The 27,653-nt window shown below is 40.9% G+C and overlaps 1 protein-coding gene and 1 long non-coding RNA gene across 11 annotated transcripts in view; both read left to right on the plus strand.

Annotated features, from left to right (window-relative positions):
• On the plus strand, nucleotides 1-24,874 carry LOC102995270 (serine/threonine-protein kinase Nek3). Of its 7 annotated transcripts, none has more exons than XM_007108495.4 (17): nucleotides 1-18; nucleotides 2,338-2,506; nucleotides 4,432-4,525; nucleotides 4,919-5,016; nucleotides 6,228-6,311; nucleotides 7,116-7,183; nucleotides 7,276-7,362; nucleotides 7,524-7,580; nucleotides 9,383-9,437; nucleotides 13,829-14,029; nucleotides 14,569-14,641; nucleotides 16,629-16,675; nucleotides 18,783-18,885; nucleotides 19,752-19,868; nucleotides 20,128-20,262; nucleotides 21,866-21,992; nucleotides 22,450-23,030. In XM_007108495.4, exons 2-17 carry the CDS (start codon nucleotides 2,390-2,392, stop codon nucleotides 22,529-22,531), a joined length of 1,545 nt encoding a protein of 514 aa, XP_007108557.1. In that variant the 5' UTR covers nucleotides 1-18; nucleotides 2,338-2,389; the 3' UTR covers nucleotides 22,532-23,030. The 7 variants fall into 7 exon arrangements, with proteins under 7 accessions (XP_007108557.1, XP_007108558.1, XP_028353524.1 ...); XM_007108496.4 differs by lacking the exon at nucleotides 1-18 and adding an exon at nucleotides 305-690; XM_028497723.2 differs by lacking the exon at nucleotides 1-18 and adding an exon at nucleotides 1,943-1,960.
• A 751-nt stretch (nucleotides 24,875-25,625) lies between these two features.
• Nucleotides 25,626-27,653, plus strand: part of LOC102994613 (uncharacterized) — a 40,748-nt gene continuing 38,720 nt past the window's right edge. For 3 of the 4 annotated variants that reach the window (XR_008618971.1, XR_008618969.1, XR_008618970.1), the window contains exon 1: nucleotides 25,626-25,977. This is a non-coding gene — a long non-coding RNA (uncharacterized lncRNA). The remainder of the gene's footprint in view (nucleotides 25,978-27,653) is intronic. The other variant, XR_003682528.2, reaches the window with a different exon arrangement.

Below are 27,653 nucleotides of genomic sequence, written 5' to 3' on the forward strand. Positions count from 1 at the left end.
AGGACCTCTGGGAAGCGGGTGAGCCGTCAGGCCCGGCAGGCACTCTCCGCGGGAACGAGGGCGGGGGCGGGTGGGCGCTGGACACTGGGCCGGCTGCGCCCACGCGGGGTGGGGACGAGCGGGACCCGCACTCCGGCGCTCGCGGACCCGGGCCTGGGGGTCTCGGGGGCAGCGCGGGCAGGGATGGGAGGCGGAGCGGCTTCTCGGGGAGTGAGGATCTGGTCTCCCCCGAGGTGCAGTCACCGCGCTCACCTTCTAAGCTGCATCCTACATTTACATTTGCACATCACTTTATTAGCCTTTGATCGGTATAGGCTTGCGAAGCGACGCTTTTGTCACATTCAGAGCATATACAGGTCTTTTAATGAGCTTAGGTGTGTAATGAGTAACAGGGGAAAACGTGGACGGAAAGGACCAAATGTGATTTTCAGCTAAGAAAAGTCAGTGGTTGTTCTTGCTTATCAGTTACTGTCCGCTCACAGAATAAGTAACCGAAGTAAAAAAGAATAAAAATATGGGAAAACTAGGTCTTCTTGTCAAATCGCGTAATGCCAGGGGTCAGTTAGAATAGCGTCAAAGAACTTTCTTCTTTCACGTCATATCCAGAAAGACCTTACTGTCCTTGAAAAGAATTGTTTCTGAAGACCATGCATCTGATTTGGTTACATGGAGGAATTCTAGAGTTTCCTGGTGAGTCTAGGTAAACAGAAATACAGATGGTCGCTAGAACTGTAGGTTTTGGTTTGTGATTTTTTGCTTTACCCGCCATGCTCTCTGGACCTCATTCCAGTGTTTTTTCTGTAATGAAAAAAAAAAGCATCACCTTTCTAAGGTTTAATGATAATAATAGCTGCCATTTATTCAGGGCCCCCTATGTACCAGGTAAAGTGTTAGGAACTTCATATTCATTCTTTCTGATGTATTAAGAGATCCAGCGAGCTGCTTCATCCAGGAAATATAAAAGGGAGACTGAAGTTCAAGGACTCTGCTTAACATGTCTTCTTCGTCCCAGGCACCTCCAACGCAGCATGTCCCCAAAGGAGCGCATGTCTCCCTTCCCCACGCCTTTCCCCACCCACCCCACTGTCACCGCCAGAAAAATCAAACCAAAAACACGAGGCACACAACCATCATGCCTTTCCTTTTTCTCAGGGAAAGGTATCAGTATTTGCCCAATTTACACCAGAAACCTGAGTCTACCTTGTCACCTTCTCCCTACTTGTCCCCCATAAATCTGTAACCAAAAATCTTGCCAGTTCTTTCTACATGTTCATTCTCTTTGTCTTCATTCCCCTTGCCAGCCCCCTATTCCATTGTGTCATCATTTTCCTGCCTTTTCTGTGGTAGGAGTCCTGCTCCGGCCCTGCTCCCCTTTCCCCTGTCTGGTCCATTGCTCTGCAGCCAACATGAGTAATTTTTCTAAGCTGTAAATTTTCTCTCTTGGTTAAAACCCTTCAGAGACAGCCTGTTAATTACCCCAGGATAAAATCCAGCAACCTGAACTTTGCTTACAGTGACCTTGAGACAAGGCCCAGTCTGCCTTACTAGCCTTACAGTCCTCTTTCAAGTCCTTGACCTGAAACAATCTCTTTTGCTCTTAACTATGCGATTCCTTCTGCGTCCATCATGTCCCTCCTCTTTGCCTAGATATCTTCCATTTAGATATCTTCCATTTATCCTTCAGGCTTCAGCCTAAATCTCATCTTCCTAACTCCCCAGGATACCTCTGCTGAGGGCCAGCATGACTCTCCCTGTAAGACTCGCCACCCTGCACTTGTTGAGGCCTGTGGTCCCATCTGCTTTGGAGTGTGCATGATGGCTGGGGCTGCATGTTGAGAGATTTGTTCAGGATTGTAAAACCTGGCATGGATGCTCTGTGTCCACCTCTTGAATGAATAAAGGAATAAGTCATCCTATCATGGTGATCAGAGCTACTTTGAATTAATTCTGCCTTATGAAAGTAAATGTAATTCTCAGTTGTTGTTTTTTTTGGTGGGCGAATCTTTTTTTTTTTTTAATTGGGGTATAGTTGCTTTGCAGTGTTGTGTTAGTTTCTGCTGTACAGCAAAGTGAATCAGCTTTACATATACATATATCCCCTCTTTTTTGGATTTTCTTCCCATTTAAGTCACCACAGAGCACTGAGTTCCCTGTGCTATACAGCAGGTTCTCATTAGTTATTTATTTTATACATAGTAGTGTATATATGTCAATCCCAGTCTCCCAGTTCATCCCACCTTCCCCTTCCCCCCTTGGTGTCCATATATTTGTTCTCTACGTCTGTGTCTCTGTTTCTGCGCTGCAGTAATTCTCAGTTGTTTCTGTTTTTGAATCTAGGTTGGGAGAGCCGGTGGTGACGTGGGAGTGGAGCCCCTGTGCGGTGCCCAGCATGGACAGTTACACGGTCCTGAGAGTGATCGGGGAGGGCTCCTTTGGCAGAGCCCTTTTGGTTCAGCAGGAGAGCAGTAATCAGATGTTTGCCATGAAAGAAATAAGGCTTCCCAAGGTCACTGCTAAAGCAATTAGCTCATGTTGAAAGTGTACATGTAATTTGTATAGGAAAACAAGGTCTTGGGCTTCCCTGGTGGCGCAGTGGTTGAGAGTCCGCCTGCCGATGCAGGGGACACGGGTTCGTGCCCCGGTCCGGGAGGATCCCACGTGCCGCGGAGCAGCTGGGCCCCTGAGCCATGGCCGCTGGGCCTGCGCGTCCGGAGCCTGTGCTCCGCAGTGGGAGAGGCCACAACAGTGAGAGGCCCGCGTACTGCAAGAAAAAAAAAAAAAAAAAAAAGAAAGAAAACAAGTTCTTGAAATTTAACATGGAATTGCTCCTTTGTGCAAAAGATTTAATGGGTTTATTCATTAGCTTTACAAGATCTTGATATATCTTACGTGGTTCTTAGGATATTGTAATTAACAAAAATAATCAAGGTTTGGGTGGTGATTGCTGTTTATCTCAATGTGAACAATTTGTAATAATTTCCAATTTTGCATACATAAGGGGGTAGGGAAGCTGCCCAAATGCAGCTCGGGTGCCATATTAATGAAAAAAGGAACATCAACATACAGCGAAGAGCTGAGACCTAAAATGCTAACCTTTGGTATCAGGGAACCTATTCTGTGGATTAGTTTATAGGTTTTATTTCCCTGTAAGATGAGGAAAATGCTGATTTATCTGTACAGTTGACCCTTGAACAACATAGATTTGACTGCTGTGGGTCCACGTAGATTTTTTCAATAGTAAATAATGCAGTGCCGTGCGATCTGAAGTTGGTTGAATCCGTGGATGCAGAACCAAGGAAATGGAGGGGTTCCTCCATACATGGAGGGCCAGCTATGAGTTGTACTTGGAATTTCAACCACGTGCAGTCAGTGCCTCTAACCTTGTTCAAGGTCAAACTGTATTTATCACTATGTAATATAGTTGTCAGGTGAAAGAAGCCATACCATGGAGGCTGCCTAATAATGTTCTGATCAACTAAAAAAAATAGATTTAAATAAAATTCTCAAGAGTGAGTATTTTTTTTTTCCCACTGCAATCTTGACCTCGTTTAGTGGGCTTCGGAATCACCTGGAGAGCTTGTTAAAACAGATTGCTGAGCCTTACCCCTGAGTTTCTGGTTGTGTAGTTCCTGGTGAGCCTGTGAATTTGCTTCCCCCACCCCGCCCCGTACGCGGGCCTGTCACTGTTGTGGCCTCTCCCCTTGCGGAGCGCAGGCTCAGAGGCCATGGCTCACGGGCCCAGCCGCTCCACGGCATGTGGGATCTTCCCGGACCGGGGCACGAACCCGTGTCCCCTGCATCGGCAGGGAGACTCTCAACCTCTACGCCACCAGGGAAGCCCTGAATTTGCATTTTTAAAAAGTTCCCAGCTGGTGGTGATGCTGCTGGTCTGAGCCCCCTTGGGCTAGTACATAATCAGTTGCAGTTTCTTAATTATAAGATAAGTCATTCAGGATTTTATCCTCATAGAGTAAGTTAGGGGATAAACAGTTTTGGAAACTTATTTTGCATATGGTCTTTGTCCATCCTTGCTGCTGTAATACACGAGTATATATATTTTTCATCTGAACCAGTGGGCTGATAAAGTGATGCAGACAGTAAAAACATGAAAGCCCTAGTTTTCCTTTAAGGAGCTACTATTGTTGATGGCATACTGGCTCTCCAAGTCAGGTTATACTTAGGCTGATGTTAAGAGTAGTTTACATTCTATACTTGTAAAGATATAAGAGGTCAGCTTAAGCATGCATATAGCCATAGTTGAAAAATCTGCACATGTTTTCTCATGGAGTTTGATAAACTCAAGTTGGGTCAAAGTACAGTGCTATGAAATTGTGTCTAGCATTGAAATATAATACAAACTACTATAATATCGTTTTACTGTCAGTTTTAGTATGAAGTATTACATTTACGCTTATTTAAATCTCTTTCTAGTCTTTCTCTGACACACAGAATTCTAGGAAGGAGGCTGTTCTGTTAGCCAAAATGAAACACCCCAATATTGTTGCCTTTAAGGAATCATTTGAAGGTAAATATGAATTTCCCCCAATACATGCATTTCTGAATTTGATTCATGGCCACCGGGGCTTTGTTTTTGTTTTTTTAATTTATTTGGCTGCGTCGGGTCTTAGTTGTGGCCGGTGGGATCTTTGTTGTGGCATGCAGGATCTTTCATTACGGCATGTGGGCTCTTCCTTGCAGTGTGTGGGCTTTTCTCTAGTTGTGGTGCGTGGGCTCAGTAGTTGCAGTGCACAGGCTCTCTAGTTGTGGCACGCAGGCTTAGTTGCCCCACGGCATGTGGGATCTTAGTTCCCCGACTAGGGATCAAACCCCATCCCCTGCATTAGAAGGAGGATTCTTAACCACTGGACCACCAGGGAAGTCCCTGGGGCTTTCTTAAAGAGTCTTACATTTGTTTTAGCTGAAGGACATCTGTATATTGTGATGGAGTATTGTGATGGAGGGGACCTGATGCAGAAGATTAAACATCAGAAAGGGAAGTTGTTTCCTGAAGATATGGTAAGAGACCGACTTATATAAGTGTCCCTCAAGGTTTGGAAGCAACTTTTCTCATAAAATTTGTATGTGTTAAAATAAAAGCATTGCTGTCTGTGATTACCTGACACACTAGTTAGAAATGAGTCATTTCTGTATCCATGATGCTGCTTAGTGAGATGTGGCTGCCTGAGATGTTTTTAGGGAGTAAAATAGATATAAATTTATAAAACATCAAGGAATAACACTTCCATGTTTAGAAGAATTTCAAAATTGTATTATTTATCATACTTTCTACTAGGCATTTAAAATTTTTATATTTTGTATTGAAATTTTAGAAGGCAGATGGATTTCTTTTGTATTTCTAGATCATCTGAAGAATGAAGCCTGCATTTCTGTTTTTCAGGAGCACCTATTCCTAGTCTTTTTCCTTCTACAGTTTAGCATGGTCTCTTAAAATACTTACTGCCTTTTTAATGGAAAGTTGTATATTAAATATTATTGGAATGATTGCCTAAGGAAAATACTTCAATAAACAGCTTTACTGGGGCTTAGTTTGATACATGGTATAACATGTTTTGAGAGTATATTAGTATAAATATTTTTCATCTAGAAGTTGTATTGTTAAGAATATGGGTTCCATTGTAGCATGTCAGCCTGGCTTCAGAGGATTGTTGGTAATACAATGAAATTTTTTAATGTTAAAATATGAATATTCTGAAAAAGTGAATGAAAATCTGATGTAATGATTACACTATAAAATGTTATAGCATATTCATTTCTAAACGGCGAACTACTTTTATATGTATATTTAAGAAATATTTTTATTTGGTTAAATACAAGAAAAATATAGTGGGATTTTTATTAAAATAAATTGTTGGGAATTCTCTGGCAGTCTAGTGGTTCGGACTCTGCGCTTTCACTGCCAAGGGCCCGGATTCAATCCCTGGGGGAACTAAGATCCCGCAAGCCGTGTGGCATGGCCAAAAAAGTAAATAAATAAATTGATATTTGGATCATACATAAGACGATGACACATGGGATTGATTCACAGCTTTTCTGAATTTCTCCAGGCAACACTGAATCTTAGTTGAACTATGTTATTTTCAGGAGTTCTGTACTTATATTATGTAAAACTCAGGTCAGCCAGGGCCTGAAGATGGTTCTTTGGGATTTTGGATTGCCATGAACCCGTTATTGCATTCTTGCAGATTTGCATGCTTTTTTCCTTACAGATACTTAACTGGTTTACACAAATGTGCCTTGGAGTAAATCACATTCACAAGAAACGTGTGTTACACAGAGATATCAAGTCCAAGGTAAGTGGAAACATTTTGGTCCTAAAAAAAAAAAATCAAAAACTATTTCATTCCATGTTTTTTCTGTGTTATTCTCTTTCCTTTTGGGGCATTTTTATCTAGTTCAGAAATATTTCTCAATGTAATATTGATATTTATGCTAGCCAAATAAGGTACTACTTGAGAACAGGTCAGTAAACCTCTTTAGTAGTGTATGTTAATATGTTCCAGCTCTCTTAGTGACTGTTTCCTAAGACCACATGTTCTCAGATGGAAAATGGTTGAGACCGGGGCCTGCCACCTGGAGTTACCGGGACACAGGTTTTCTGGTCAGTTGAGCAGGGTCTGCCAATACAATCTGAAGTTTGCCTGTTAGATTTCTAATCAGTCATCCTGAATTCCCAAGTGGGGAAGTGCAGCTGTCCAGAGGGTATCTTGTCTTTTTATGTTCCATTCGAGGACTCGGCTGTCAGCATTTCTACCCTTGATCTCCATCATCAGCAGGCTTTGAAAGACAGCTTCTGCCGCGCTCTCTGCCTTATATTTGTTTATTTATTTATTTTTTATACAGCAGGTTCTTATCTGTTATCTGTTTTATACATATCAGTGTATACATGTCAATCCCAATCTCCCAATTCATCACACCACCACCCCCGCCCCGCCCCTTTCCCCCCTTGGTGTCCATACGTTTGTTCTCTACATCTGTGTCTCTATTTCTGCCCTGCAAACTGGTTCATCTGTACCATTTTTCTAGGTTCCACATATACCTCTGCCTTATATTTGAATGAGGGTAGATGTAATCTGAGCTCTTCTTTTTCAATGCAGAATATCTTCCTCACCCAAAAGGGAAAAGTAAAATTGGGTGATTTTGGATCTGCCCGTCTTCTCTCCAGGTATGTATGTCTCTTCTGTAGTAGTGACAGTAGTCGAAACATCATCATTCAGAAACGCTCTGTAATCATTCTCTGCCTCTTTCTGCTTTTAGTCCCATGGCGTTTGCTTGTACATATGTGGGAACACCTTATTATGTGCCCCCAGAGATTTGGGAAAACATGCCTTATAACAATAAAAGGTAAGTGATGTATGTAGTCGGTGCAGGGCTGACAGTTTGGTACAGGCATTGTAGCCTACAGGTGAAGTTTGGTTTTTAAAAGTGTATATCTGAAAGCAGTGTGGAATTTAAATTCCCAGGCTTTTAGATGAAAGTCATAATTTTCCCACTGTTTTAATCAGAGCTGAGAGGAGCTACATGTACATGCTGAAAGAAAGGCTGGTCATTTCTGGGGACAGGTATGCATTATAGTACTGCTTCTCAAACTTTTCTGCTCCCGACTTTAAAAATCCCAAAGCGCAGGTTGTAGCCCTATCGGTTAAATCCAAATGTCTGGGGGTGGGCAGCAGGCAGCAGTAATTTTCCAGGATCACTAAGTGAGTCCCATGTGCGGCAAAATTTGGGAACCACTGGATTATGTCATTGAGTTGACATTTACAGGACTAGATAATAAGCACTTGACTGATAGGTTCATTGATTATCAGAAGATAGTATGAAGTCCTTATGATTTAAAGCATAATGTTTTTCTGAATATAAGTAATATGCGCCCATTGATGGAGTGGGTGGGCAGGGAGAGGATTATACAAGAAAGGAAATGGTGATCCCCCACTTTTACACAACTACTGATAACATTTTGGGTTTTCTCCCCCATCCATTCTCTTTTTCCCCTAAACTTCATTTATATACTCTATTTATATACTCTATATACAATTTAGTATCCTGCTTTTTTCACTTTATATCATATTCACTTTATCCCGTATTAAAACTCTGCATAATTATTGTTAATGGTTGCATAATATTTTAATACATGGGTCTTCCAGAATTTATTTCACATTCCTCTGTTATTGGCCTTATGATATATTTCCAATTTTCAGTATCCTAAACAGTGCTGTGATTAATATGCCTTTTGTGCATAAATATGTCGTCGTTGTCTATCACATTCTTGGCATGAATTCCTAGAAATAGAAACACCCACAGGTTCTTGTTACCATCTCCCAAGTTGTCTGAAAAGGATATGATAATCCATAATAAATAGACTCCTTTAAGAGTAAAACTGACTGAATTGGAGACAAAACAGCTATGAAGGGACTTCCTGGGACAACTGGGGAAATCTGAGTTTGGACAAAATATTAGATAATAGTATTGAATTAAGGTTAAATTTCTTGGATGTGATAATGGTGTTGTGTTCATGAGGGAGAGTGTCCTTGCTCTTAGGAGATACATGTTGATGTGTTTAGGGGTGAAGTGTTTGAAGTCTGCAGCCTTTCTTTCAAGAGGTTCAGATCTAGAAGGAAGAGAGGAAAAGCAGGCAAACGTGGCAAATGCTAATGGCTGAGAAACCTAGGAAGGAGCATGTGGGCATTTACAACTTTCCTGTAGGTTTCAAACTTCAGAAAATTAAAAGTTGGGGGAAATAGTGGATAAAAAAAAAACCTAAGTTAAAATGAAAAGAGTATCATCTAGAAAAAGTCTGGGGGATGACAACTAGGTGGTGAGAATTCTGGAGGAAAGTGGAGGTGCTTAGTTTGAAGAAGGGTGGGCGTATAGGGCAAACTATAGAACTCTTTGCTGAGCTTTGAAGAGCTCTTTTGTGGAAGAACTCTGTCCCTTAGAGCCAGCCACTGGGGGCACACAGAGCTGTCCATCAGGATGTGTGACCAAAGGCCAGGTGTTGTGCAGGCAGTCTGGGTGGAAGCTGCACTGGATGACTTCTAAAGCCCTTCTTCCAACTTTGATAATCTGAGTCCATGGATATTCTTCTTGCACCAACTATTGATACTACTGAACTGATACCCCAACAACCCAGATTTGGAGGGGCAGGGGTTGGGGAGCAGTCAGTTTTATTGTGAACATTACTGTTAGTAAGTATCTAAGTGTTAGACCAAAATTGCTGTATATTTTATTTCAATAGCTAAGAAGTACCTGCAATGTCTGTTCTTATGAAAGGTAGAGTAATTTTTTTTTGTATTACAACTTATACATATTTTCATATGATAATTCATAACCCACTCATCATTACATTGCTTCTTTATGCTTCCAGTGACATCTGGTCCTTGGGATGCATTCTCTACGAACTCTGTACCCTTAAGCATCCAGTAAGTATGGCGTGCAAAATGGGAAAGGCAGCCTCTGGTTGTATCAGGCTAAGTCCTAAGTAATGTGCCAGATTTCAGTTGGTGGTTTGCTTCCTTAGGATGAATTCATTATAAGATTTTCATGTTTCCAGTTACTGTCATCTTTGCTTTGAGCTACTTTTGTAGTATATACTAATAGGAAATTTCCATGATTTAGTATTTATAGTTCTGTATTTAGCTTGCCTCCCTCCTTCCTTCCCTCCCTCCCTCCCTTTCTATCTTTGTGAATTTGCATATTCTAGTTATTTTGTGTAAGTAAAATTATACCATATTTTTCCTTTTGTGTCTGGCTTATTTCACATAGCATAATGTTTTCAAGGTTCATCCGTGTTGTAGCACGTGCCTGAATTTCATTCCTTTTTATGACTTAATAATATTCCATTCTATGTTTATACCACATTTTGTTTATCCATTCATCTGTTGATGGACATTTGGATTGTTTCCACCTTTTGGTTATTGTGAATAATGCTGCTGTGAACATGGGTGTACAAATATCTATTAGAATCCCTGTTTTCAGTTTTTGGGGTATACACATAGGAATGGAATTGCTGGGTCACACGGTAACTGCATGTTTGGCTTTTTGCGGAACTGCCAAATTGTTTTCCAGGGTGGCTGCACCATGTTTATACTTACCTTGTTATCAGTTAGATTTCACTTCTTCCAGTTTCTTCTCTAACTGAAATATCATGAGAAAATAGACTTTGCTCTATATTATATATTTTGAAAGATATTTTAAAAATAATTTAACATAAAAAGAGGTTAGGGCTTCCCTGGTGGCGCAGCGGTTGCGCGTCCGCCTGCCGATGCAGGGGAACCGGGTTCGCGCCCCGGTCTGGGAGGATCCCACATGCCGTGGAGCGGCCGGGCCCGTGAGCCGTGGCCGCTGAGCCTGCGCGTCCGGAGCCTGTGCTCTGCAACGGGAGAGGCCACAGCAGGGGGGGGCCCACATACCACAAAAAAAAAAAAAAAAAAAAAAAGAGGTTAAATCACTTGTCCTGTGTGTTTAGCAGTTGTTTATTACGCAAAATTAATAATTAGTGCTGATCCCTATTAAGTGTTAGCTTTGCATAGAAATAAATTCTGTTCTTTGGGCACAGATTTGAACTTGGCTCTAGCAAGCATTTTCACAGAGGTACCTGAGAACATGTAGAGCTCATGAGAGTGAGTAATTAAGAACATCCTTCTTTACTTCTTCATCACTAGATGAAAGCAACTCAAATGGAAGGTGTGCACTTTTTTTTTTAAACATCTGTATTGGAGTATAATTGCTTTACAATGGTGTGTTAGTTTCTGCTTTACAACAAAGCGAATCAGTTATACATATACCTATGTTCCCATATTTCTTCCCTCTAGCGTCTCCCTCCCTCCCACCCTCCCTATCCCACCCCTCTAGGTGGTCACAAAGTACCGAGCTGATCTCCCTGTGCTATGCGGCTGCTTCCCACTGGCTATCTATTTTACCTTTGGTAGTGTATGTATGTCCATGCCACTCTCTCACTTTGTCCCAGCTTACCCTTCCCCCTCCCTGTATCCTCAAGTCCATTCTCTAGTAGGTCTGTGTCTTTACTCCTGTCTTGCCCCTAGGTTCTTCTGACCTTTTTTTTTTTTTTGATTCCATATATATGTGTTGGCATACGGTATTTGTTTTTCTCTTCACCTCATTACAAATAACTCAGTTTCATTTCTTTTTATGGCTGAGTAATATTCCATTGTATATATGTGCCACATCTTCTTTATCCATTCCTCTGTTGATGGACACTTAGGTTGCTTCCATGTCCTGGCTATTGTAAATAGAGCTGCAATGAACATTTTGGTACATGACTCTTTTTGAATTATGGTTTTCTCAGGGTATATGCCCAGGAGTGGGATTGCTGGGTCGTATGGTAGTTCTATTTTTAGTTTTTTAAGGAACCTCCATACTGTTCTCCATAGTGGCTGTATCAATTTACATTCCCACCAACAGTGTACAAGGGTTCCCTTTTCTCCACAAGGTGTGCACTGTTACTGAGAGGTCAGCTTCCTTGTACGTAAGTGGCTCATAATACCAGCTGCATAATTAGAACTATGTGAGAAACTTGAAAAATGCTGATGCCTAGGCCCAGGCCAGACTAATTGAATTAAAATCTCTGGTGTCCTGGACATTAGTGTATTTTGTTTTCACCTTTACATTTAATTTGTATTCATTTGGGGGCATTAAAAAAATTCTTTTTTCTTTCCAGTTTTACAGAGATATAATTGACATATAGCAGTGTATACATTTAAGGTGTACAGTGTGATGATTTGACTTAGGTACACCATGAAATGATTATCATAATAAGTTTTAGTGAACAGCCATCATCTCATATAGATACAAAACAAAAGAAAAAAAAGAAAAAATACTTTTTCTTTGTGATGAGAACTCTTAGGATGTACTCTCCTAACAACTTTCACATGTAACCTATAGCAGTGCTCATCATATTCACTGTGTTGTACGTTACATCCCTAGCATTTATTTCTCTTACAACTGGAAGTTTGTACCTTTTGACCACTTTCATCCAATTCCTCTTTCCCGCACCCCCAGCCTCTGGTAACCACAAATCTGATCTCTTTTTCTATCAGTTTGTTTGTTTTTGAAGTATAGTTGACTACAACACTGTTAGTTCCTGGGACGTTAGTGGTTTTAAAATAGGTGATTGTAATGTGTAGCCCAAGTGGAGAACCACTGTTGTGTACAAATAAAATTACTTTTTAAATTTCAGTATCTTAATTAGGATTATATTCTTTATTTCCCTAATTTTGTCCTTTTCATAAACATTCATATACATGTTCTTACTTTTTCTAGCAAGAATAAGTAGTAAGGAGTACAGTGCCCTGAATATTTGGCAGTGTCTGCTCTGTTGTCTGCTTTAAAAAGGCGAAAGTAGTTCTCAAACCTTTAGGAAAGGCAGAAACTCAATATAATGGCTAGAAAGCCTGAGGCAAAGCAGATTCAGTCTTATTTTTCATTACCTGAATTTTTCCTTTGTTATATATTTTTTTCTTCATTACATGTTGATTTTTCCTTTTTCATATCTTCACTTGTATGTATTAATAGGGTAATGAAACTCCAAGGCAGAATGCCATCATGTTCTTATATTAAGTATTACTGAAGCTGACACCTAATGTTAATTGCAGTATGTTTATTTTTTAATAAATTTATTTATTTATTTATGTTTGGCTGCATTGGGTCCTCATTGCTGCGCGCGGGCTTTCTCTAGTTGCAGCGAGCAGGGGCTACTCTTCATTGCGGTGCGCGGGCTTCTCATTGCGGGGCTTCTCCCGTTGCAGAGCACGGGCTCTAGGCACACGGGCTTCCGTAGTTGTGGCTCGTGCGCTCTAGAGCGCAGGCTCAGTAGTTGTGGTGCACCGGCCTAGTTGCTCCGCGGCATGTGGGATCTTCCCGGACCAGGGCTCGAACCCGTGTCCTCTGCATTGGCAGGTGGATTCTTAACCACTGTGCCACCAGGGAAGCCCCCGCAGTATGTTTATTCTACACTGAAAACTTTAAATGTTATTCTGGTATGACATTTTATATCCCACTCTATTACTTGTCAAACGGTGATAACTACTTTGATGACATGAAAGGTAAAAAGGATTTTGCAGCGGAAGTTTAGAGTAGGAAAAGTCTAAAGTGCATTTTGTCAGGGAGCAGGCCTGGGGATTTTTGAGGAGGAGAGAAGCAAAGAAACGTTACACTTATTATAAACCTTAATATCATCTGACTTTTTAAAAAGCCATATGTATGTATTACTTTGATTTTTAAAATATATTAAAAATGTGTATCTGTGAAAACGTTGATTTGAGTAATAAAGTACCCAAAACAGGCACTGATGGTAAGACTTCCTCCAGATGGGAACATCTTTTACTATTTGTGTTTACCTTTTTCCTGAACAACCATAAGATTTTAGAATAGTACCGGGTTGGGAGGTGGGGTGGGAGTTTGGGACTAGCAGATGCAAACTATTTGGATAAACAACAAGGTCCTACTGTATAGCACAGGGAACTATATTCAATATCCTGTGATTAAACCATATTGGAAAAGAATATGAAAAAGAATGCATATAGATGTATAACTGAATCACTTTGCTGTACAGCAGAAATTAACACAGTGTAAATCAACTGTACTTCAATAAAATAATTTTTTTGAAAATACAAAGGAAAAAAGTATGATTAGTAAAGAAAAAAAAAGATTACAGGACAGCACCTTAAAAACACCTCTAGGGAGAAGAATTTCTAAAATTAAAATAATTCATATAAATTCAGTTCAGCTGGTGTTTACTTATTTCTGTTCTCTTTCCTTGTATCTGCTTTTACAGTTCAGTTTTGCTTTTTAGTTTCAGGCAAATAGTTGGAAAAGTCTTATCCTCAAAATTTGTCAGGGGTCCGTGAGCCCACTGCCATCCCATTATTCCTATGAACTCCAGCATCTGATCAAGCAGATGTTTAAAAAGAATCCCTCATCTCGCCCTTCAGCTACAACTCTTCTCTCCAGAGGCTCTTTAGCTCAGCTCATCCAGAAGTGCTTACCCCCAGAGGTACGGTACATGTGAGATTGACTGTGAACAGTTTTCCCAGTGTTTGTTATCTTCTAAACACAATTACATGTTATACATGCCTGTAAAAATTCAAATAATGCAGACATGTATAAAAAAAGTAAAAAGTTGAAACGTCCTTTCCCTCCTCTTCTTCTTTCCACGATGCTATTCCCCAAATATAATCATGGATATTGTTTGCATTATCCCTCCAGATCTTTTTGGACGTATATAAATGTCTGTTAGTTTAAATTACGTGGATCTTTTATTTATTTATTATTTATTTATTTTTCTGGCTGTGCCTTGCGGCATGTGGAATCTTAGTTCCCTGACCAGGGATCGAACCCTTGCCCCCTGCAGTGGAAGCACGGAGTCTTAACCACTGAACCACCAGGGAAGTCCCTACATGGATCTTTTAAATGGCATTTCTACTTTTCAACTTTATTACTGTGGGGAAGAACATTGATAATTAAATGATGTTATGGCAGTATCTAAAGAAAAGCATCTTTCACATCTTTAAATTCTCTGCTTTAAACTTTCAGATCATCACAGAATATGGTGAACAGGTATTAGAAGAAACCAAAAAATCTATGCATAGTACACCAAGAAAAAAGGGTAAGAATTTTGAAAAGCTTATTTTTTGTGTTCTTTTAAAATACAGTATAACAAAAAGGAAAAATAAAATTTTCAAGTTATTAGAGATGATTTCCAGAGATACTCCTCAAATCAAAATTTGCTTCTTATTCCTTCAGGCATAATTCTATACCGAATCTTATACATTTAGTTTTCCAGGGATCAAAAAAACCTAGTTTGGAGATTTTAGAGATAGAAAGATTGTTCTCTGTTTCATTTTTAGAACCATATTTACTCTAGTTTGTTATGGATCAGGTAGAAGGCTTCTGTGGTCTCACCTAGGAATCTAACCATGAAAATATAACATAGGAAATTGTATCCCTAAGGACCGTCTTATAAACAAAATTTTTAAATGGAGTCTTTTTAAAAGCTGGAACTGTCCACATAATAGGTGCACAAAATTTCCACACATCTGTAGTCAATCCTGAGCAAATTTTTTTTTTTTTTTTTTTTTTTTTTTTCCGGTACGCGGGCCTCTCACTGCCGCGGCCTCTCCCGTTGCGGAGCACAGGCTCCGGACGCGCAGGCCCAGCGGCCATAGCCCACCGGCCCAGCCGCTCCGCGTCACGCAGGATCCTCCCGGACCGGGGCACGAACCCGCGTCCCCTGCATCGGCAGGCGGACTCTCAACCACCGCGCCACCAGGGAAGCCCCTGAGCAAATTTCAAAAGTAATTTATTGTGTCTTTGGAAGTTGTCATCTCAATTTTTTCAAAGCTCCTTTTGCTTTTCATTTGTCATTAATGACTCATCTTTCATCTGAAGAAATCCAACAATGACCAGGATAAGAGAGAAGAATTAAGACACGTAGAAGGTCATCCACTGTAGGGAGATGTTGTAAAACCTCCATTATTTAGTGCCTGTTATCTTAGTATTATATACTACAAAAGAAACATTTCTGTTTTTTTAATTTCTTTTTTATTGAAGTATAGTTGATTTACAATGTCATGTTAGTTTCAAAAGAAACATTTCTCAACTACACTGTTTTCTTGAAGTTAAATTTTAAATGTTACTTTTGTAAGAATGTAAACCCTTTTAGTGATATAAACCCTTCAGTCTTACAATTCAGCATTTTTGTCCGTTACTTAAGAGGTAGTCAGTTACCTTTGCTTCAGCAGGTTTAGTGTTGATTTTATTTTATGTACTGTTTCGTAGCTTCTGTTCACATCCCAGGTTAGTGGGAAATTAGTTTTAAAATGCTGAGCAACAACAACAAAAGCAGTCTAAGAACAGTTTCAAGACAGTGTAGTTTCAAGATAGGAAAGTGTAGTTTTACAGTTTCTAAAAAAAAGAGGAGTAAGCCAGTGGGGAGGAGCCACCATATTGGGAGCACGTGTCTGGTGGGATCTCCATCTAGTCTGTAGCCAGTGAGACCAGAACAATGAAAGCTGTGTGAGGGCAGGGCCCGCGTCTCATTTGCTCGCTGTTGTATCCTCAGTGCCGTCATCATAGATGCTCAGTAGCAATTGTTTAAAATGCTGAATGAATGAGGAGCACGGACCCCAGGCTCTGGCAGCGGAAAATCAGGCAGGAGCCATCCTGCCTCCGTGACTGCTGCTGGCCCCTCATCAGGGAATAAGTAGCTGATTTCTTGAGAGGGATACTTATTCCACCTACTGTAATAGCTGTCAGGAAAAGCAGACTGGGTAGCAAGCTTATGCTAAAGCTGATAATGACCTTCCGAGTATACAGGGCATCTTACCTCCTGGTGCCTAAATGGGTTGGCATGAGTGAATAGAGATGTGTTAACTTCACGCAGATGTTAACATTAGAATAAAACAGCAGAAATAATCTCTTTTAATAGCTGAGGTGTATTATTAGGCAGTTAAAGCTTGATGTCACTATCTGGGCTAGTGCTTTGGTTCTTTGACTTTAAAAACTTCATTTGTCTTTGTCACTCAAGCTTTGTGCAAATCATATTAGAAGGCTTTATGTGTTTTCTCTCTACCTTCTCTTTTCTCTTTGAGCAGACCCCGGCAGAATCAGGATAGCTTTGGAAAATGAAGCAAGCACAGTGGTAAGTGCTTTAAAGTTAAATTTCTAAAACTGTCTACTGGGTACCTGGCATCATTAGGTGCTGGGAGATATTTGGAAGACTGTTGCCTGGTCCCTGGGTTCAGGAGTTTTTCATCTTTGGTCCTGTGAAGTAACTGGCGGCTGTTCTCTGTACTGCCAGCCGAGCCATTTTAGATCAGCATTTATTTGTTTTTTCATTTCTAATTATTGATGACAATATAGATGTGAGCGAACTTAGCCCTGCTTATAGGCATGAAAGTCTTGTTTTAGCCTGGCTCTTGGTTGGTTTTGTTTTGTGTGTGTGGTACTATATATATATATATACATATAAAACATACAGTTTATCACTTCAGCAACTTTTAAGCTGAATTGTAAGAATTTAATGGCATTAATTACATTCACAATACTTTTTAATCACCCCAAACAGAAACCTATTAAATAACTACCCATTCCTCCCCACCTTCCCTTCCACCTCAGCCCCTGGTAACCTCTATTCTGCTTTCTGTCTCTATGAATTTGCCTATTCTAGATATTTCAAGTAAGTGGAATCACAAAATATTTGTCCCTTTGTGTCTGGCTTCTTCTGCTTAGCTTAATATTTTCAAGGTTCATCCATGGTATAGCCTGTATCAGAATTTCCTTCCTTTTTATGGCTAAATAATATGTAGGTCACTATTTTGATCTTGACATTTTTCTGTTCAAAAACTTTTAGTGCCTCCCCATTAAGCCCGCGAATTGAGTGGACATTTTTCAGCCTGGCATTCAAGGTCCTGTTTGTCTCATTTGGCGCCGGGCAGCTGTGCCCTTTTACATGATAGCTGCAGTTAAGTCATAAATAGTAACAGCAAATCCACTTCCCAGTTTTGCCACACCCAACCCAGTAACTGGTGTCCTATTGATAATTTTTTTCTTTCTTCATCATTTTAATCAAGCTTTTACCTCCCAAAGGAAAAGATGTAGTAACAACAAATGATTCTGTTTATGGAATGTACTAGTAATTAAACTTGTACGTTTTTTGAATGAACCTTAGGTTGTAAATAAATAACACCATTCCCCATTATGTTACTACAAATGGAATATATTCTGCCCCTGTACTTTTTTCTTTGCATAGTAATATCTGTTAGTAATATCTGTTTATTTCCAGCTTTATTGAGGCCTAATTTATATGCAGTAAAATTTACTCATTTTTAGCATGCAGTTTGATGAATTTTGGTCATTTCATACAGTCATATAACCAGCACCACAGTCAAGACATAGAAATCCCATCCCCCGAGGTGAAAATGCATTCAATGCACCTAACCTACCACACATCTTCGCTTAGCCCAGCCCACCTTACATGTGCTCAGAACATTTCCATTAGCCTCCAGTTGGGCAAAATCATCTAACACAGAGCTTATTTTAGAATAAAGTGTTGAATATCTCATATAGTGTGTTCAATACTGAACCCAAAGTGAAAACCAGTGATTACCTGCGTACAGAATAGTTGTAAGTGTATCGGCTGTTTACTCTTGTGATCACGTGGCCACGTGGGAACTTCGGCTCTCTGCCACTACACAACATCACGAGGGGGTATCATATGGCATATCACTAGCCTGGGAAAAAGAGCAACATTCAAAATTTGAAATACAGTTTCTGCTGAATGTGTATCACTTTCACACCATCATTAAGTCGAAAAATCATAAGTCGAACCATCGTAATTCGAGGACCGTCTGTATGGTAATTTTATAAAATATTTCATTTTGATATTTCCAGCACGAAAAGCCCAGAAGTTTTTCATTGCTCATTTCCTCTATAAAGACCTCTCAAATATCTCTGTCATTTTTATATATCCTTTTCACATTTGCAATGACTGATATTAATGGCTATTAAGGTATATGACTATTAATATACATATATTTATACATATGTATGTGCATATATATGGTTTTTAATATACACATATATATGATTATATGACTATTAATTTACATGGATGTGTGGGGTTCTGTGGTTATTGATGTTTAATCCATCTATATTTAAAGTTAAAATAGCTGTCTTTGCCTACTTGTTTACCTTTTTTTGCAGCAATTCAAGCATTACTTAATCTTTATTTTTAATTTGTTTTAAAGCAAAGGGAAGAACCAGGTGGAAAGTGTAGCCACACTGACTTAGAAAGCATTAATAAAAATTCGGTTGAAAGTGCACTGAGGAGAGTAAACAGAGAAGAGATAGGTAAGTTATTCAAATTCTAATCATTGTATGAGTGGAGAACTGGGGAATATACAAGGAATACCAGTTTCCACCTTACTAGGTCGTAGGCTTCATAAGCAAGTAGGTAGGCAGATTTGTGTTTGCTTATCCAGTAGTGTTACAGGAATATTTTATTTACCTATAAAAGAAGAGAAAATCGTGTTTATTAATAAGAGGCTTCAGAAAAAATAGTATTTGTTGTGCTCCCCACCATAAAAAGCCTGGCACACAGTGTCTACCTAAGTCCTCTTGGGCCTTTAATTCTTGTACATTGTGTGATATGTGAGTATATACATAGCATTTTTTTAAAAAAATAAATTTATTTATTTATTTTTGGCTACGTTGGGTCTTGGTTGCTGCGCGCGGGCTTTCTCTAGTTGCAGAGAGCAGGGGCTACTCTTCATTGTGGTGCACGGGCTTCTCATTGTTGTGGCCTCTCCTGTTGCGGAGCACGGGCTCTAGGCACGCGGGCTCAGTAGTTGCGGCTCGTGGGCTCTAGAGCGCAGGCTCAGTAGTTGTGGCACATGGGCCTAGCCGCTCCGTGGCATGTTGGATCTTCCCGGACCAGGGCTCGAACCCGTGTCCGCTGCATTGGCAGGCGGATTCCTAACCACGGAGCCACCAGGGAAGCCCCTATACATAGCATTTTAAAAAATTCACTTTAATGATTAGCTTTACCTTTTCATTTGGATTTCTTTTTCATTCCCTTTACTACTTAGACTTGAAAGAGTTGTTAGATCTGAGTTTGAGAGAGGAAAGAAATACTTTTCTTTTAGAGAAGTACTTGTGTGCATATAGATGAATAAATAAAAGAATAAGCTCAGCAGTTCTTCTTTACACTTTAAAAGCCAGTTCACCAGGTCCTCTCAGGCGACAGTGGGAGAAAAATGTATCCAGTACAGCTCTTACAGCTTTGGAAAATGCATCCTTACTCACCTCCAGTTTAATGGCAGAGGACGATAGAGGTTAGTAGATTGAATTCTATTATTTTATTATGGAACATTGTCTAATAGTTGTTTAATGAGCCAGAGTTTTTTCTTTTCTTTTTAATGTCACTCTGTGAAGGATATTTGGTTATCACACATCAGAGCGCTGCTCATACTGGCAAGTGAAATAGGTCTGGGTAGAGAGTTAAATATAATCAGCTTTGCTTGAAATATGATCTGAAGATATATGCTGAAAATCTTTTTTATTTGGGACTAATTTTTATCTTTTCCCAACTAGGTGGTTCTGTAATAAAGTACAGTGAAAATAATACCCGTAAGCAGTGGCTCAAAGAGACTCCTGAGACCTTGTTGAACATTCTTAAGCATGCTGACCTCAGCTTGGCATTTCAAACATACACAATATATAGACCAGGTGATTCATGTCTGTTACATAACTGTGGAAACCCTTTGATTTTTTTGAAAAAATTGTGGTAAAATATACATAACATAAAATTTACCATTTTAACCATTTTTAAGTGTACAGTTCAGGAGCATTAAGTACCTTCACATTGTGCAGTCATCACCACATTCCATCTTCCAAAATGGAAACTCTGTATCTATTAGATAATAACTCCCTGTTCCTTGTAGTTTTAGGTTTTCTTGAATCTTTTCTAGCCAGTCTGAAGCCATCATTAAAATTTCCCATAGAGCTTCATTCCTTCTGTTTGCCCATTTGTTTGCTTATTTTAATAATCATGTGATCACTTTGAAGTGTGGCCCGTTTTTACCTTGCAAATACACCCCTGCTTTAGGGACTCTGTAGCTCAGACTTTATCCTAGTAAACGCTGAGGAACTTCAAGATTTCTTTGGCTCTGTACTTGGATTCTGTTATATTGAATAGAACACACACAAAAAGATGAACAATTAGGATTTGACTTTCTAATCGTTTCTACAGACATTTTCACTAAAATGATACACATAATTTTTTAAGAGACTGTCCTTAGGAATCTGGGCCAAAGGACTGAATTAAGGGTGTGTACGTGTGAGTGCACGTGTGTTTAATTTTGATAATTCAATTACTAAAGGCGTCTTGCTTGGTTTAAGATCTAAGGTAAATTATGCCAAGGAGAGCATGTCATGGTGTGGCAAGCCTTGACTGTATGTATTGTAGCAGATTTAGTGTATTTGTTGATTTGATCGGTATTTATTGAGTGTCTAACATGTACTAGATTAAGATTTTTAAAAAAAAGAATAAAACATAATTCCTTCTTTGAAAGAGTTGGTTATTTGGGAGACCAACACACAGGCAGAGCATTGTAGAGCTGTGTACCACGTGTCTGATAGAGCTGTGTGCAGACAGTTTTGCGTCCCTAGGAGAGGTGGGTGCATTGGGAGAGGCAGGTGTTAAGGAAGGTTAATGATTATGACTTTTGTTTTAGCAATTATAGATCCTGGATTTTGTTTCTGGTCCGTTGATGAAGATGTTGTCATTTCAGGAAAGTCACTATTTTAAAAATATATCACAGCTCTATTGTGAAAGGATTTTTATAAAGATTGAACCCACATTTTTATGTTAGGTTATCGTTTTGTAAGCAAAAATCTGAAATTAATTACTATCTGGAAAAAAATTTTAAAGCATGCATTTGGTCTTAATTCCCTAATTTTATTCCCCTCCATTGGGAAAACCTAGGGCGAGGGAGCTCAAAGGAGAAAAAATTAACTGTTATCCAGCTGTCCAAAGACAACTTTTAATGCTTTAATATGGGTTCATATATTTGAGGGTTTTAATTATAATTTTCTGAGTTTTTGTTTTGAAGAAAGTGCTGTTTAAAAATTTAATACCCATACTGGTGCTTCCTGGGCCTGTTTTATGCCAGAATCATGCTGGGTAATGCAGGGAGACACTACAGAAAAATACAGACCATGGCATTGCCCTCAATTAGCCCACAAGCCTTTGGAGGAATTTAGTGCAACATGAACGAAATAAGTAAAAACTGCTTAACTTGGCATAATTTCTGTTAATATTCCTCTGAAGGTGCAGAAGGGTTCTTGAAAGGCCCCCTGTTTGAGGAAACAGAAGCATCAGATGATGTTGATGGAAGTCATGATTCTGTCATTCTGGATCCAGAGAGACTCGAACCTGGACTGGATGAGGAGGATACGTAAGTGATACACCCAGATAGCGTGTGCGTGCATGTCATTTAAATTGTACTTTAATCATTTCTGGTTTAGCAGGAGCTGGTTATATTACTTTACATCATTAATGAATACATATATCTTTTTTTTTTTTTGAATACATATATCTTGATCTTTTGTCTGGCATGGGTAATGTGTTATGGTATTATCACAGAATTCCTGACTGAGCCATGTGTTTATAATCATTTAGCTTGGACTTATTTTTTAATATACCAGATTTTTATATTGAAAAAGTCGTAGAAACGGTGAAAGAAGTGATCCTTTGGAAGGCTAACCATTTTTTTTCCTCTGTTCAGTTGCCTTATGGAGCTCAGTTTTCAAAAATGTCGGTATCGTTACGGTGGTGTGCTGCTTTGAACCCATCGACAAATATTAACCGTGCTCCTTAAATGGAGGCTTAATATCCAGATTGTTTTCTCACAGGGACTTTGAGGAAGATGACGACTCTGACTGGGTATCAGAACTGAAACAGCGAGCTGGCTGGCAAGGAGTGTTCGATGGATGACACCCAAGGAAATGTTCCTTAGTCACACTGAGGAGATGTTTAACATGAGGAATTGATATTTGGATAATACTTAACTCACGGGATGTGTATTTTCCTTTAGAAACAGAGTGAAGAGAGGGAAACTGAATATTTAAAATTATTCCTGGTTAGTATGATAAGGTATAAAAAATCTGGAACTCTTCGAAGTTTTTGAATTCAGAGGAGAAGGCATAGCAGAATGGGTATGAGGTCTGGGCTTTGCGGTGAGAACAGAAATTGAACGCTACCACCTACTGCTTGTGTGACTGTGAGAAATTACTTAACCTCTTTGAGCCCGAATTTCCTCAACTACGAAGTGAGGGTGACAATGCCTGCCTCATAGGGATGCTGACCTTAGACCATCACGGCAGCCCTTAATGTTATTATTTGCATTGTCATGATTTATGCTTATTACTATGTAGCTCTTTTTATATCTCCTAAAGGTTTGAGGATCTAAATATATTTAATTACAACATAATAATGTGTGTGATTTTTCAGTAAGGCCTGTTTCTGGGTAGTGATCAGTCATCTTCAGTGATCACCAACTACCAGCTGTCCTTAAATACAGCCCCTCACAGGATGCACAAAAGAGCCCAGGTCGGAGGATCAGCCATGGGAGAAGTGGGGTGGGCTACAGAACTGGTCATAAGTTAGTGGTCCTGTATATGAGGAAGGAATGGGGCCAAAGGTGAGAAGTCCATAGAGCAAGTAGCAGAAACCGGTGTTGTGAAACTAATGGCGGGCAGGACCCCAACACGTCTGGGTCACCATGACACACATGTGCCGAGCCCTGTCATTTCATGCTGTGATGCTTTAGTGAAGGGAGACTATTTTACTAAAGAAACCGGCTCTTCGCAGGGGATCCCACAGGGGCAAGTGTGGGAACAGCATAAGCCTGGCCTGGTATAGGGAATGATGCTCAAATAAACAAAAGGGGGAAACAGTTGTGAGACTACAGTAGGATCATTCAAAAAGGTCTGCTGAAATGTGGACTACGTATGTCTTTTAAAGAGTTAAACATTTTTTAAAAATCTTAACATACAAAAACTGTGTTACAGCTTTCGCCACCCCCGCTCCTATCCCCCATTATTTATACTCAAAACATTTGGTCATCCTTAGTCTCCTCTGGTCTCTGAGTCTCTCCATCTTCCCTTATTTTTCAGACCCCTGATGACATTTTTGAGGCGTACTGGTTAGATGTTTGGTAAAATGTCCCTCAATTTGGGATTGTCTGATGTTTTTCTCACGATGGGACCGAGTGTGAGTGTTTGACCAGCACAGACGTGAAGTGCCCTTCCCGATACATCCTGTCAGGGGTGTGCCATCTCCTCACGACATTACTGCTGTTGTTAACGTTGATCTCTTGGCTCAGGCAGTGTCTGCCGGGGTCTCTGCTGTAAGTTCCTAATTTTACATTTCCATGTTCTAGTCACTCTGAGACACTAAATCCAGCCTATTCTCAAGTGGAGAGGATATTGCCAGGTACTTGGCTTCCATAAATACTGTATTTGATACCTCTTAGACATCTGAAATCTTAGCACTGCCCCAGGGTGGAAACATTTCCAAACCAACCAACACAGGGAACTTGAAACTATGTATAGTTACTGAGAGATTGAACGAATCCTGATGGGATGACAAATCCTTTTGAAAGTCAGATGGTTTGCAGGGTTTTGCTTATAACAGAAATTTCAAGAGATTCTAATGGATGATTAGAAACCAATTTTAGTGATAGATTACTATATAATTCTTGAGATACAACTAGGCAAGAATTGAGGGTCACTTTTAACAAAACTTCCAATTCCATTTACTTACACGAATAAGGTTTTTCAGCACTTACAGCTTTAAAAAAAAGAGGTTTGATGAAATAAAATTATTTTTAAGACAGGACAAGAACATTTTTTAAACAAAATTTTCTCTCTGTTGGTTTCTACCACTACCCCTTTTTAGTGTGCATTGTGCATGTGCATATTATACATTAGCCAGACACCCTTAGAAGACACAGAAATGCCTGCTCACCAAAAAACACAAAACAACAACACCCCCCCCCCCCCCACAAACAGCAATTTTCTCTTGGTATCAGCAAGGTAACTCCTCAGGGGATAACATTTCTTTCTTAATCCTGTAAGGGGTCACGATGACCCACTACTCACCTTGCTGGACTGTGTAAACTGTCAGTATGTTACTCTGATGTACAATATAACCTTTTGTCTTGAAAACTTACGTAATTGTGCTTTGCGCGGAACAATCCTCAGAGCTTTCTGAAAGACTGTCCCCTGGGTTATAATCCTCAGGTTGGCGCAAATAAAATTCTCCATTTCTTTCTTAGATTGACTATTGATTAATATTTCATGGACAGACTCAATGTTGTTGAACTTTGTCTATTCCAGCAGAAAGCGTTATCTGCGGATACTAATTGAGCTAATTGGGGAGAAGAAGAGGAAAGCCCATTCAGGTCTTTAAGAGAGAAATTTCCAATACATGTTACTTTTTATATTTAATAAATATAAGTTTGTGATTTATTTGGATCAGTGTGTACTACTAGTAATTTTAATGAATTTTAAAAACCTATTAGGAAATAGAAATTAATTTCCATTGATATGATAGGGTGATGGGTAAGATTTTGAATCATGAAAAACAGTACGTATGGAGACAGGAGTTCAAGGAGAGAAAGCAATGATGTAAACTTTCTAATCCTTAAAGGAGAGCTTGCTTTCTTTTTTAAAAATAGATATGGTGGGTTTCAAGTTGCCGTGGTATTTAGATTCCGTTGGTTATGTTTCACTTGTGTCAATATTTATAATTGCTGGAAATTACATCCTTTCAACTGCTTAAACATGTAATGAAACGTTTCTGACGGCAGCTCGATGTGCAGCGGGAATGAGGAAGGGGTAGGGGGCAATGGGGAGATGGTGAGACAGCATGTTTGCAGACCACTGGGCAGTAGCCCGTTTCATAAGAGGACCCCATGGGAGGCCGCCAGCTGTGGCCAAAAGAGCAGGGCGCCGTTCCAGTCTCCATCTCTTGACAGTATTTGAGACCTTGCACGAGAAACTCTCAGTCCAGCTCAACTGTAAAGCTGGGCAACTACTACCTGACTCGGTTGTCGCAAGGCCTAAAGAGAATATATGCAAAGCCTCTGGTACACCGTAAGCAAGAACGGGGAGCGGGAGCGGAATGCTTGTCGAGTGTAAGCAGAGGAGTCCCGACCTAAGGTGACGGAGGTGACGAGGCCAGGTCTCCAAACTCCGCGGCCGGCCCCCAGCCCTCTTCCGGGTGGACTGTGTGGACCCGTCCTCTCGCCGCCCTGGCCCAGCGCCCCGCCCGCCTTCCCTAGCGCGGCTCCGCCCCGGCCGCCAGCGGGCGCAGAGGCGTCTGGAACCCGGACCCACCCGGGACACTACTCTGGCCCCGCGGAGCCGGCGGAGCAGGTATGCTGTGGGTGGTGCCCTCAGTCCGAACCCGGAGCTGCCCCCAGGGCCTCCGGGAGCCCCGGGGAAAGGGTGGAGCCCCCGCCTGGGAAGACGCGAGCTGCAGAACAGCGGTCTCCGGTCCCGGCCCGCGTCGGTCTCCATGGCAACGCGCGGCGCACCCAGCTCCTGGCCCCCGCGGGAGTTCTGCCGCCTTCCCGCCGGCCGCCTCCCGTAGAGTGTTTCTAAGGGAGAAGGATTCTTTCCCCGAAACTTAGGGTCTTCTACCCGCCGGTGCCTCTTGGGGCGGGAGCGTCGCGGTCCCTCAGTTCCCGCGCAGGTGCCCTCGAGTTCCGGTTCCGCCAGCGCCTCCCTCAAAACCCGGCCCTCCAGTGTCCCCACGCCTTCCCTGGCTCTGGAGCTGGCTTCCAGCCCCATCCCACCTAATCGTCCCCCCTTCCTGCACTGACACAAATTACTCAAAAACATAACCTGCATGCTCACTCAGGTTTTAAAAATCAGCATGATGCCCTAACTGTAGTATTGAATATAACGGGGAAATGCAGTGGAGCAGTTTACCCAAAGCCCCGGTGGCTGGTGGCTGGCGGCTGGCGGCTGGCCGAGGGCCGCCCGGCCGCGTAACTTCCAGAGAGGTGGCAAGTGGTCGGAGGCAAGTGCTGGGCCGCAAGGACCTGCCCAAGACAGTTCAGAAACAACCCCACTGGGAATTGCCTGTTTTTTGACCACGGGCTATTGAGGGTGTACCTGTGTTACAAGCACCGTGTTTCCAAAGAAACGGTAGAGAGGAAGGGAACACACCGCTTACTAACCCCGGAGAATTCACCTTCCCCTCTCGAGAAGCCAGGACCCTGGGCTGAGGGTGACAAACCCAAATCAAAGGAGCTTAGGCACCAAAGGGAATGTTAGGCCTTTTAACTGGGGATTCAGACTGGATAGGTCTTGGATGGGGCCCTTGTATACTTTGGCCTTACACACCCTCCTGCCATACCGAATCTGATCAGACGAATCTAAATGCCACAGTGACTCTCTTTATTATAAAGTCTATATTTCAATCTGTAAATTCTTGGTACTACTACACTGGAAGAAGTAGTGAAGTAGCAGGGAGTCACCTGATAAGGCCAGCTGCAAACTTTTAGGTCTCAGCTACCAGGAGCAGCGTGGCCAGTGGGGGAGTGATTTTCCAAAACGGTGAACAGTTCCTGGTAAAGTTCCGAACAAGTCAAGCCTTGATTTACATGTAGGTGCATTCCTCGAAAATTCAGTGTTAATTAAAACTGTGCAAAATATACTTTGTATTTAGATGTAAAATAGTTTGGTTGTAGCAGCAGATAATTACAAACGGATTTTTCCAAGCACATGAATGTGTACGGAGACTTTTTAAGGTTGTAGGGGCGCTGGAAAATCCTTTACTGTGCGGGACCGTCCCTAGCATCGCAGAATCTTAGTATCTCAGACCCCAATGGCTTCTAAAAAGCCTTCGTGCCTGCCTCCATCTCTGCGAACTGGAAAAAAACTCCGTAAGTTTCCAAAATGTCCCCTAGGGGGCAGTAACGCCCCACTGAGAAAGGCTGGACTGTAAAACCACACAAGCAGGAAAATTCCTGCTGCCTAGAGGTGCGCAGACGGGGATATTATATTTTTCTTTCTCAGAACAATCTTGAAAAACAGGTATTGTT

This window comes from Physeter macrocephalus, chromosome 13, assembly GCF_002837175.3.
Source record: "Physeter macrocephalus isolate SW-GA chromosome 13, ASM283717v5, whole genome shotgun sequence".
Classification (NCBI taxonomy): Eukaryota; Metazoa; Chordata; class Mammalia; order Artiodactyla; family Physeteridae; genus Physeter; species Physeter macrocephalus.

Coding starts and splice junctions, on each gene's coding strand:
- LOC102995270 (XM_007108495.4), top strand. CDS start 2,390: ATGGACAGTTACACGGTCCTGAGAGTGATCGGGGAGGGCTCCTTTGGC. Junction 4,526..4,918: donor CTTTAAGGAATCATTTGAAG/GTAAATATGAAT, acceptor CATTTGTTTTAG/CTGAAGGACATCTGTATATT. Junction 5,017..6,227: donor AGTTGTTTCCTGAAGATATG/GTAAGAGACCGA, acceptor TTTTCCTTACAG/ATACTTAACTGGTTTACACA.